This window comes from Mastomys coucha, unplaced genomic scaffold (assembly GCF_008632895.1).
Source record: "Mastomys coucha isolate ucsf_1 unplaced genomic scaffold, UCSF_Mcou_1 pScaffold5, whole genome shotgun sequence".
Taxonomy (NCBI): domain Eukaryota; kingdom Metazoa; phylum Chordata; class Mammalia; order Rodentia; family Muridae; genus Mastomys; species Mastomys coucha.
The window spans coordinates 111,809,304-111,820,547 of NW_022196911.1; the positions used below are offsets into that span (position 1 = coordinate 111,809,304).

At 49.5% G+C, this 11,244-nt stretch overlaps 1 protein-coding gene across 2 annotated transcripts; it reads left to right on the forward strand.

Annotated features, from left to right (window-relative positions):
• The first annotated feature begins 38 nt into the window (after window positions 1-38).
• Kctd2 (potassium channel tetramerization domain containing 2) lies at window positions 39-10,913 on the forward strand. Of its 2 annotated transcripts, XM_031352695.1 has the most exons (7): window positions 39-182; window positions 256-501; window positions 2,018-2,126; window positions 4,465-4,556; window positions 7,574-7,669; window positions 9,383-9,508; window positions 10,606-10,913. In XM_031352695.1, the coding sequence occupies exons 1-7, from the start codon at window positions 93-95 to the stop codon at window positions 10,633-10,635; spliced, it is 789 nt and encodes a 262-aa protein (XP_031208555.1). In that variant the 5' UTR covers window positions 39-92; the 3' UTR covers window positions 10,636-10,913. The 2 variants fall into 2 exon arrangements, with proteins under 2 accessions (XP_031208555.1, XP_031208554.1); XM_031352694.1 differs by having other exon boundaries at window positions 41-501.
• The last annotated feature ends 331 nt before the right edge of the window (window positions 10,914-11,244 follow it).

The window sequence follows — 11,244 nt, forward strand, 5'->3', positions numbered from 1 at the left end:
CCGCCCCGAGAGGCAGGCGCGGCGCCTGCGCCGTCGGGGTCTCTGCTAGTTGGGGGCGCTTCCGTCCCTTTCCCCCTGCCCCACCCCCGCCGATGGGCTGGCCCGGCTCTCCCTGCCGAGGAATGGGCCGGCCCGGCGGCGCGCGGGCAGCGGCGGCCCAAGATGGCGGAACTGCAGCTGGACCCGGCAATGGCGGGGCTGGGAGGGGGTGGCGGGAGTGCGGTGGGCGATGGGGGCGGCTCGGGCCGCGGACCTCCCAGCCCTCGCCCTGCCGGCCCTACACCCCGCGGACATGGGCGCCAGCCCGCCGCCGTCGCGCAGCCACTGGAGCCCGGGCCCGGACCTCCGGAGCGAACGGGGGGCGGCGGGGCGGCCCGCTGGGTCCGGCTCAACGTGGGCGGTACCTACTTCGTGACCACCAGGCAGACCCTAGGCCGGGAGCCCAAGTCCTTCCTCTGCCGCCTGTGCTGCCAGGAGGACCCGGAGCTGGACTCGGACAAGGTGCGCCCCGCCCTCGGGCGCGCCCCCGGGCGTCGGGACCCATTCTAGGCTGGTGTTCCCATCCCTGGGACACGTTTCCCTCCAGCGGGTCCTGCAAACCCGGACTTCAGTCCACTTTCTCCCCCCGAGTTAGCGAGTTAGCACCGGCCACCTCGGAATGATCTCCCAACCCTGTTCTGCCCCATCTTCAGGCACACTCCGGCTTCCCTTCGCACCCCGCCCTTTTCTAAGCTGCTCCTTCCTCGAGTTGTCCACTTGCACCCACAGGAGCCCCCTTCGTACTCCTCTCACGTTCTCTGCCCCTCCTGAGAACCCCCCCACCCCCTTCAGATCTGCATGAGTTTTTCTTTGACTCCCGTATGGCCCCTGGCTGCTGCTGCCAGATGCATTCAGAACTGGATCAGAGTGAATGACCACGTCTTGGTCACTTTCGGAGGAGGACCCAGGTCCTGTTCCATCCCAGTGCAAAGTGGTCTTAAACTTGAGGTTTAATGACAGCGTCCGCTACTGAAGGCTGCAGGAAGTGTTTGTAGTGATACCTGCTGTGGTGGTGATAAAATCCTACTCCCAGACCTTGTGTGCGGTAACAGTCTTGTCGTCTCAGTACAATTTTGGAAGTAAATGCACTCTTTGGAAAGAAAGGCTGATCGGTTAAGACCCGGAGAATGTGTAGAGTCAAACAGGGTTGAGCAGCGGCAAGATGTGCCGCTCACTTCCAGTTTGAACAGTAGCTTTGGCAGGTTCACCTTTGACTCTCAGATGCATCCTTGGCAGTAGCTTACACCACTTTCCATACCATAAAGCACTCCCGTGGTTAGCTGACTTGCATAAACACTTAATTCAATTTCATCTGTTCTCTGATACCAAATTGATGGAAACCTTACCCCTCCTAACTAAAAGGGATTGCAGAACTCATGTTTATGGGGAATTCTTTTTATATACCCTCAATCTTCTTTATGGCCACACAAGCCAGTTTCTTGTTTCTTTTACTGTAAAGATGAGTAGGATTAAAGCTGCTCTGAGCCAAGTCCTGGCAGTACCACGCTTCCTCTGGGCACAGAACTAGGGTGTGTGAGATTGCAGCTGCCAGTGCGGACTCCCACTGATGTTGGCCTTGGGCTCAGGAGAGCTGCCAATAAAATGGAGGTTTTCTCAGAATTAGGAATGTAGTCCAGGGGCAGTGAAGGAGTCAGAATGCTTAAGACAGCTATGGAATTTCCTTTCTCCCCTGTAGCTGGTATCCTACAGCAGAATGTTAAAAGATTGTGGGTCCACCCAGTAAATAAAGGCCTCAAAGTGGGGGTGACTGGGCATCTATCTGACCTGAAATGGTCTTAAAACCAGCCTCTGGCCAGTAGTTTAAGGTAAGCAAACTGTAGCAAAGCCGATTCAGTAAATAAACAAAGTGTTTTTCGTGGACAGAGTAACTGTTGCGGGAGTGCCCTGGCCTTAGGGAAATGCTGTTTAGACAATGTTGCTGGAAGGTTCACAGGGCTTGGCTATGCTCCCTTGACAGGACGAGACTGGAGCCTATCTGATTGACAGAGACCCTACCTACTTTGGTCCCATCCTAAACTACCTCCGCCATGGAAAACTCATCATTACCAAGGAGCTGGCAGAGGAAGGTAAGGACGCCTGGCTGCTTCAGACTTGCAGGTGACTTGCAGGTGATTAAAGCTGCTTCAAAGACTTGAGGGTTTTTTGTTTGGGATCCTCAATGGGCTTGGGCAGGTGGAAGCCTTAGTGAAAGTAAGCAGGTAGCCTCCAGCTCCCAGTCTTGTCGAGAGCTGGGAAGGAAGCTGCACAGGCTGTGTCCGCTGTGGCACAAAGCCGAGTTGCTCCGCTGGCAGATGATGTGCTTTAGGCTTGTAACCCTGCAGGGCTGGCTGGGACAGTCCTGAAGCACATGTGTTTACTCGCTGGCGCTGAGTGCCTGTTAACCTGAACCACCACATCTTTGTCAGTCAGCTGTTTCATTTTTCCATTTTCCCTTGGACTTGCAAAAATCATATTAATAAATGCCTGACCTCATTTCTTAAGACTCTGGTCTCATGCTTCTCTGTGAAGTCGTGCAGCTGACCTGATTCACTCTCCAACTCACTGGCAGGCGTGTCGATGGCTCCTTGTCATTCCGCTTTGTAGGGCATTTGGATCATAAGTGGGTCTGGGCCTCTATGTAAAAGGACTGCCTGGTCTCTGGAGGGAGGCATCCAGTGGAAATTTGGGGTCCTTTCCTAAATTCAGGGCCCCTTATCTAGAACCCCTACCTTTGGATAGAAAAGCTTGTAATGGCAATCCTTAATGAAGTGGCTTGGGAACAGCTCCATTTAGTTAGGAAAGAGAGGAGCTGTTCGTTCTTGCCCATTCTCTGTCTCAAGTGCCTTTTCTTGTTTACTCTTTCTCCCTGAAAGAGGCTGTCTACAAATGACCTTTTAAAACAAATCACGCAGGGCAGTGGGGGTGCACTTCTGTAATCCCAGCACTCAGTGGGCAGAGCCAGGTGGATCCCTGAGTTCAAGGCCAGCCTGGTCTACAAAGTGAGTTCTAGAACAGCCAGGGCTACACAGAGAAACCTGTGTGGGAAAAAAAAATCATTTCAGATGCATACATAAGTAGTAGGAAAAGGTGTAATAAATTCCACACACATCTTAACAATCTTTATGTCTTTAATATAGACAATAAACTTTGTTGAGCCAGCGAGGTGACTCACCAGGTAAGAGCTCTTGTTGCCAAGCCTGACCACCTGAGTTCAGTCCCTGGTACACACATGGTAGAAGGAAAAGATCGATTATAGCAAATTATTCTCTGACCTCCATGTTCACGTCCTTTTCACCTATCCACACAAATAGATAAATATGATTTCCTTTGTTTTTCTGAAATGGAGACTTAGTCTGTCATCCTGGCCGACCTTGGCCGACCTTGAACTCACAGATTCATCTGTTGCTGCTGGGATTAAAGGCATTAAAACCACCATAGCTGACAAGAATGAATAATTGACAAAAATAACTTGGAAAACACTTTATTTTGAAATAATTTGGGGCTTAGAAAAAAAACATGAATAATACAAAGTACCCTTTACCAAGATTCACCAGTTTGGGACATTTTTTTGGAATTTTTTTTTTTTTAAATCACTGAACTTTGTGTCCTTCTAGGCACTTCTACCCCCATCTCTCCCCCCTCATTCTCCTAAGAGGTTGTATTTCTGAACTGTTTGAGGCTAGATTGCAAATTTCATTCCTTAATAATTCTCTGTGTTACGCTAAAAACAGGGCCTTGGCTTAATCCTCCTGACAGCTCAGGAGATTTGATATTGATTGTTTACCTGCATCTCCTTCCCAGTTTCTCAGTCATAATAGTGTTCATTAGAGCATTTTTTTCCTAGTGCAGGAGCAGACATGCCATAATTATTCTGTCTAAAATCTTTAATGTTTACCATGACAGGAGTCACTGATTGCTCCGCCAGCCACACCCCACATCTTTGTTATTAGTTGAGGATCAAACCTTGCTAGGCATGATTTCTGCGACTGCCCAGCCCTGGCTGAAATAATTGTCCTATTAAATTCCTAAGTTTACATACATGTACCTATCTATCAACCTGCCCCTTTTAGGGAAAACAGGCAAATACTGCAGGGTTGGGAACTATCCAGCGTGGCAGGTTGCAGGAACTAGGTGACATATGGACAGCTAGTGAGCAGGTGCTAGGAGGAAGCAGGAGGTGAGACGAGCGGGTGCACCCTGTGTTTGAGGGTGAGATGAGCGGGTGCACCCTCTATTTAATTCCCTTCAGTGTAAGCTTTATGGACAAGCCCTGTAGAACAGAGTTAGATTTCTTAAGTTTCCTAGGCTGAAGAGGAGATGAGAATTGTGTTTAGAAAATGCAGTAGTTAGTTGGAAGTCAAGCCTTGCCTTGCTGTCTCCCCATGGGCTCACACACCTCTGACCACAGCCTGGCCCTTCTTCTAGGTGTGCTGGAAGAAGCAGAGTTTTACAATATCGCATCTCTCGTGCGGCTGGTTAAGGAAAGGATACGAGACAATGAGAACAGAACTTCACAAGTAAGGTGTCTGGAACTGCTAAGGACAGAACCTGTCCAGGCAGCTGTCTGTCTGTCTGTGAGTGCAAAGGATACCGTCTCCTCCGGGCTGGAGGGCCAGACTGGTTCAGAGTGGGAATGAGTAGTGGAGGGAACAGCAGCCCCAGCCCTTCAGGATAGTGTTCCTGTTTAACAGTGGCTGTGGGAAGAGCCCCGGCCACTTCAGGGCCAATGTTTGTTCTCCAGCTTGTAGGCCAGCCAGGTCTTGCACTCCCCTGCTTCAGCTTCCCTAGTGCTGGGATTGCAGACCCTGAGAGCTTGTTCTTACTGGTGGAGTATCTGGCTCCCTGAGTGTAAAGCCCAGTCTCACTTGCACCTACTCTCCAGTTTCAGCAAGCCACTTGAAGCATATGAGTCGTGCTGTGGAAAAAATGATGTGCAGCCCCATTCTCTCACAACTTTGGATTTTATATTAACTTAGTGGATGAGATAATGAAAATGTTCTTGTAAGGGAGGGCAGACAGTAGGGCATACTCTGCTTCTTCCCATGTCATTCATAAGTGCTGAGCCCTACTGTGGTGTGGCCCTACTGTGGTGTGTGGTACTGTGGTGTAGCCCTACTGTGGTGTGTGGTACTGTAGTGTAGCCCTACTGTGGTGTGGTACTGTGGTGTGGCCCTACTGTGGTGTAACCCTACTGTGGTGTGGTAGCCCTTGTGATTTTGTAACTGGAGAAAGTCTTTGCTCCCAAGAACTTTGGAGTCTAGCAAGAGGAAAAAGACTGTTTCCTTTGTGTAAGAATGGCCATCCCACCTGTCTGATGGCACATTGGTGAGTCTCTCCATTAAAGAAAAGGCAGTCAGAGCTGCATAGCCACTCCTCTTAGCATCTGCAAAGATGGGAGACTCACTCTGTCCGAGTTAGAAGGCTTCTTGTTGATGTCCACAGTAGACTCACACTTGGTAGAAAGGAAACAGGACCGTGTGCTCTCCGCTCCTGCCCATCTTACATCCCCATGGCATCTTGCCTTGTAGATATTTAGTAAATAGAGGTTTCGGAAGTCTAGCTTTATCCCCAGTTTCCCATAATCTAAAATAAAAGAGTGCTTAGTAGAAGTTTTATGGTACCCTGAATTGTGTAATCCGAGGCCACCGAATCATGGAGCCTGAGTGCTCTGCATTCTTGGCCATTAGTTAATCCCTTGAGAGCATCCTAGGATTTCCATTTGATGGCAGCTGTTAACTGAATTAGCCCTCCAGGCTCTGCGGCTTGAGCACCAGTCCTCCAGGCTCCGCAGCTTGAGCACCCTTGGAAGCTGTCTTGTTCTAGGAATGTCAGGACCTTTGGTGTTGATTGATCTTCCATCTGTCCTTTTCATGAAGAGAACTCTGAGAATGGGATGATATTAATATTGAAAGGTGTTCTCTTCCCTGTCTACATGATCCTAAGATATACTTGGTTGGCTTTGTAGATTTCTAGATCTTACCTGTTGAAACTTGTGCACTGCCAGTTGTGTATGGCAGGCTTTCAAGTGAGCCCCAGGTGTGGTGGCCATAAGCCCGTGTTTGCCGTGGTCTCTTCTCTCTTTTCGTGTCTGACAGGTTTCTAAATATTTTTCTGTTCATATATTTGCTTGTTTGTTTATATGGTAGTTAGCCGTGGTTCTTTTTGGAGCACAGGAGAGTTGACTCTAGAAGAGGAAAAAGAAGGCCAATGGCAGCTTAGATCCTAGGAAATTTGCCTACTCTGGCCAATATCACAGATCTTTTGGGGTGCACTGATTGTTTCCAAAAATGTATAGGCAAATACAAGGATAGAGCCAAAGGGGTTGTCAGTGGATTTGTCTGTATTTACAAGGAAGGGCATTTTCTGTCTTCGAGCTGTGTTAGTCATTGCTCTCTAGTTTATGGTTTCGCCTTTCAGTGTGTCTGGGGTGGAACCCAGAGCCTCACAGTACTAGACAGAGTCTCCACTGATGAGCCACATCCCCAGCCCCAAAACACTTTTTTGTTTCTTAGTGTTTTGCCATGCAGCTCTTGTACAGCCCCAGCTGGCCTGGACCCTCAGTTCTTCTGCTATAGCTTTGCTCCACACCCACCACCGTCACTCAGGAAATCCTAGGCCATAGGGAAGCTAAGCAGGAATGCAGACAGAAGATAAATGTTTCTTTCCTGTTGTCTCACACTTCTGTAACAGGAATGTACTGTGAAACATTGGCAGCCTCCTAGTAGCTTAGCAAAGGGAAACTGTGAGTGTCTGTAGAGTGTGTGTTTTCTTCTTGATAGGATAATACATTAATATGCAGTTCCCATTGGCAGGCGGCCATGGGAAATGGAAACGGCAGAGCCAGGAGTTTGAGACCAGGTTGGGATATAGAGTGAATTCCAGGACATTTTGGACAGGCTTGCCAGGTGTGATAGTGCATGGTGTTATCCCAGCACTTGGGAGGCAGAGGAAGATGAATCTTGAGTTCAAGGCCTATGTGTTCTACATAATGAATTCCAGGACAGCTAAGACTACATAGTGAGACCCTGTCTCAAAAAGAAGACAGTGTAAGGCTGAACAGCTGGCTCCGTGGGTAAGAGTCCCTGCTGGACTGGCTAAGGACCTGTGTTGAGTGGCTCACAGCCACGGGGCGTCCTACATCTTCATTTGTCTTATTGATACCCACAAACACATGCCATACACATAAATAAAAATAGTTTTTCCAAAAGCTAATTTCCATAACCATTTGTACTCAGTCTGGAGCACCATGATTACGTTGTGCATTTTAGCATCTAAGTCACATAAAAAAGTGACTTTCCTGCTGTCACGGGCTGTCCCGCGGGCTGTCCGTCTGGAGTCCGGGTTTACTGCATGCTTTGGTTCGTGTCCCTTGCCTTGCTTTCTGTTCTTATAGCTGATAAGCTTTCCTGGAAGCCATGGTGCTGTTTGGAGAGAGAGGTAGTGGGTGGTCTGAGTCCCCATCCCCAGGCAACTGTGGGCGCTAGGGTCCTGCTGGGGTCCCCATACTGCTGACCTAGTCGGCCTGTTGTTGCAGGGCCCCGTGAAGCACGTGTACAGGGTCCTGCAGTGTCAAGAGGAAGAGCTCACGCAGATGGTCTCCACCATGTCTGACGGCTGGAAATTTGAACAGGTATGTTTCTCAAAGAGAAGCAACCCCAGCACCTCATCCCAGGGAGCCACAGCCAGTCAATAGTCCTGGTGGGGGGGCCATTGTGGCCCCATTTTTATTTTAAAATTAGGGAAGCGCTCCTGGGTGAGCATTCCTTGCTCTGTGACGGCTGTGAAGGGAAGAGGCTGTGAAGGGAAGAGGACACGGCCTCTGGCTTCACATCTAGAATCTGAACTTGACAGTGTATCGTGAAAGACTCAGAAGCACCTCCCTTTGCTTCTTTGCCTCAGAGATTTCCTGTCAGAAGTGCTCTGCTGACACCATTCTGTTAGTCCTAAAGAAGGCTGCTTCCACAGGAGCCGTATAATTCTGGGTGTATGCACTGCAGGTGTGCTAGGAGGGGATCAGACACACAAGTGTGCCAGGGTCACTTCCCAGCATTCTCTTTCCCTTCCTGGGCTTTGTGCTTAGAATTGGGGTTATTTGAAAAGAAAGCCCCTGAGAATCTGGATTTTACCACTCTCTTCCATTAGGTGGCAGCCTAGTTCATCCTCTGAGCTTGGATGAAGGGAGTCTGAGGGAACTGTGTTAAGTGGAGCTGCAGAGCCAGCTGAACTCACCAGAAGGTCACTTAAAGAACAAAAGCCACACTTGTGTCAAGGCTGTTATGGCTAGAGGGAGAGATCCCTCTCTCCCTTCAGGATCAGTCCCCCCTCGTTCCCAGTCAGCTGTGGGTGGCCAAAGGCTGCACAAAATTTATAGTCACGGCTGGTTTTCCTGGTGCATAATCTGAAGCAGAAGTTATTTTTATAAATTATATGTAAAAAAATTAAAAGTAAAAATAGATATGTGACTTTTCTTTGTGAAGGTGATAGATAGTTTTTAATGTTATTTTTATATTATCACAGTCCTGGGGTTTGAACCTGTGGCCTCATACAGTCCAGGCAAGTGCCCTGCCTGTGACTCTAGTCCTGGTCTTGCTAATGTCCTAAGGGAGATTGAAGTCTATTCTTATTGCCTCCGAGGTGGAAATGAGGAAGGGGGGTCTGGGGACACCCCATTCTTGCAACAGGAGTGCCCTGGCTTGAGGCCGTGAGTGCTTATGAGGCTGCATTTGCTCTTTGCCAAGCTCTTCTATGTGCACTCCAATTTAGAGTTAAATGCTGGATGGGTTTCTTCAAGACAGTTCAGAATACCGTGGCTTGTGGCTTTGGGTGGCCACAGAGTGGTTTGCTTGGTACTTCCAAGTCTCTGGGTTCAGTCTCTGGTCTAGAGAAAATCTGAGTGGGAGCTGGTGGCTGAGGAGTGCTCACTCGCTTGGCTTTCCTCAGTCAATGCAGGCAGTGACCACATTCATGATGCTTCTGATGCCTTTGGGATGCTGTGGTGTGCTTGGGTGAGGGGAAGAGGGTGGAACGCAGACCTGACTGCTCTGTGATTGGATTCTTCTGCCTGAATTGGGATCCATTTAATCCCTGGACTTTGGTTGTCTCAGAGAATGTTTATTCTTAGAAGGATAAAGCTACAAAGTCCAGTTGAGGAAGGGGAGGGTTCTGTGGCATGGAAGTGGTTTTGGTTTGGTTTGGTTTGGTTTGTTTGGGGTTTTTTGGTTTTGGTTTGGTTTGTGGGGGTTTTGGGAGGTTTTTTTGTTTTTGTTTTTGTTTTGTTCTTGCCCTGAGTGTTTTTGGGTCCTGTCTATATGGTTGCACAGTCACCATCTCTGTGTTTTGTCAGTTAATCAGCATTGGCTCTTCCTATAACTATGGAAATGAAGACCAGGCAGAATTCCTCTGCGTTGTCTCCAGAGAACTAAATAATTCTACGAATGGCATTGTCATAGAGCCCAGCGAAAAGGCCAAGGTAGGACACTGCTTCCCCAAGCCGTCCTCTGCCTCCTTTGTGCTCAGCTCTTTCCAGTTTTGCCAGGCTGCTGCTGGCTTCCTCCCACTCCTCCTGCAGCTACGAGTTTCCTCCCATCATACTCGCTTAGATGCTAGATTCAAATCAGGATTTGTTGGGTCTGGGGAGATGGCGGGCATAGCCAAACTAGTGAGGTCCAGCTTCATTGAGAGACCTTGTCTCCAAAGGAAACTAGGATGAGGTGGGCAGAGGAGAGGCACCATCTCCACTCTGGCCACCACCCCTGCATGCACACCCACACGCGTGCGCACTTAGACCACACTCATAAAGCTGATGCTAGCTGAGCCTGGACCAGGGCAGGTTTGTATCCTGTCAGGGTGGTGAAGGCTCTTTAGTGCCTGCCTTGCTCCTTAACAGCCCATTCCTCCCTTCTCTTCCCACACAGTGCCCTGCAGACACACACTACACACTTGAGAAGAACCTGTGTGCTAACTGCAAACCGCTTTCTTTAACTTGGTTTTGGTTTTTTAGGGGTTTTTGGTTTTTTTTGTTTTTTGCTTTTTGTTTTTTTTCGAGACAGGTTTCTCTGTATAGCCCTGGCTGTCCTGGAACTCACTCTGTAGACCAGGCTGGCCTCGAACTCAGAAGTCCGCCTGCCTCTGCCTCCCAAGTGCTGGGATTAAAGGTGTGTGCCACCATTGCCTGGCCAGTTTCTTTAACTTGGAAAACTCTGGTCTAACAGCACAGAACCTTCTGGTCCATCTGTATTTGCCAAGAGAACTCGTTGCACTCAGTTAATTACCCAGCGAGGTGGAGGCTCCGAGCCTGACTTGCTAGATGGGCTGACAGCAGGTTGTGTGCTGTCCACGGGACCCAGAGGAAGCAACTACAAGAGTTTTAAAATCATTTTAAAATCGTTCACAGTCATCAGCTATACATGACTTAAATCCCTGAAGCCATCTGGTACTGGAGACCCAGCCTTGCCCAGGTTGCATACAGCTTCACCCAAGCTGCACCCCTGAGCTGCACCCCCCGACCCCGTGGGCCTTGGCTCCCAGCAGTTACTCAGCCGACTCTGTCTTCCCCCATCCACTTAGATTCTTCAGGAGAGAGGCTCTCGAATGTAAGCAGAGAATCTGAAGTTTCAGAACCCTGAAGGCAAGAGAGCCATCAACCAAGCAGCTGTGAAGGGAGATCCCGCACCTGTACAGTAACCGAGCTACTGCAAAACAAAGCTGCGCCTGGTCCCGAGAAGTGGTGTCCGGCCAAACCCGAGGGGCCCACCCGCCTGGAGGAAGACAGTGTGCCTCTGGCTGCACGGCCCCTTCTCAGAAACCTGCTTTTGTTTTCTAGCCAGTGTTAGAACAGACCTTCACAACAGCATCTGGGATGGGTCCCTGGCTGGAGCCTCATGGGGAGTCGGGGGAAAAAGGAGGAAGGTCTAGCTCCCTGGAACAGTCTGATGCTAAAAGCCAGAGCAGAGGAAGAAGGCTTATCCTGAGCTGTGCCTGGTCTCAGCCTGCCTGCACCATGATGGACAGTAGCAGCTGCGTGGACCATTCTTCCCAGAATTCCTTCCTAGGCATTCTTTGAGGTTGGCAGGAGATTCCAAGTTAGTGTGTTGGACCGAAGTTTTGGGTACAGAATAAAGGACACAATCCTATGAACAGAGCCTCGGGCAGGAGGATAAGGTGTCCTGTATTGCGGTTGGAGTGTGGGAGTAGCTGTTCCTGCTC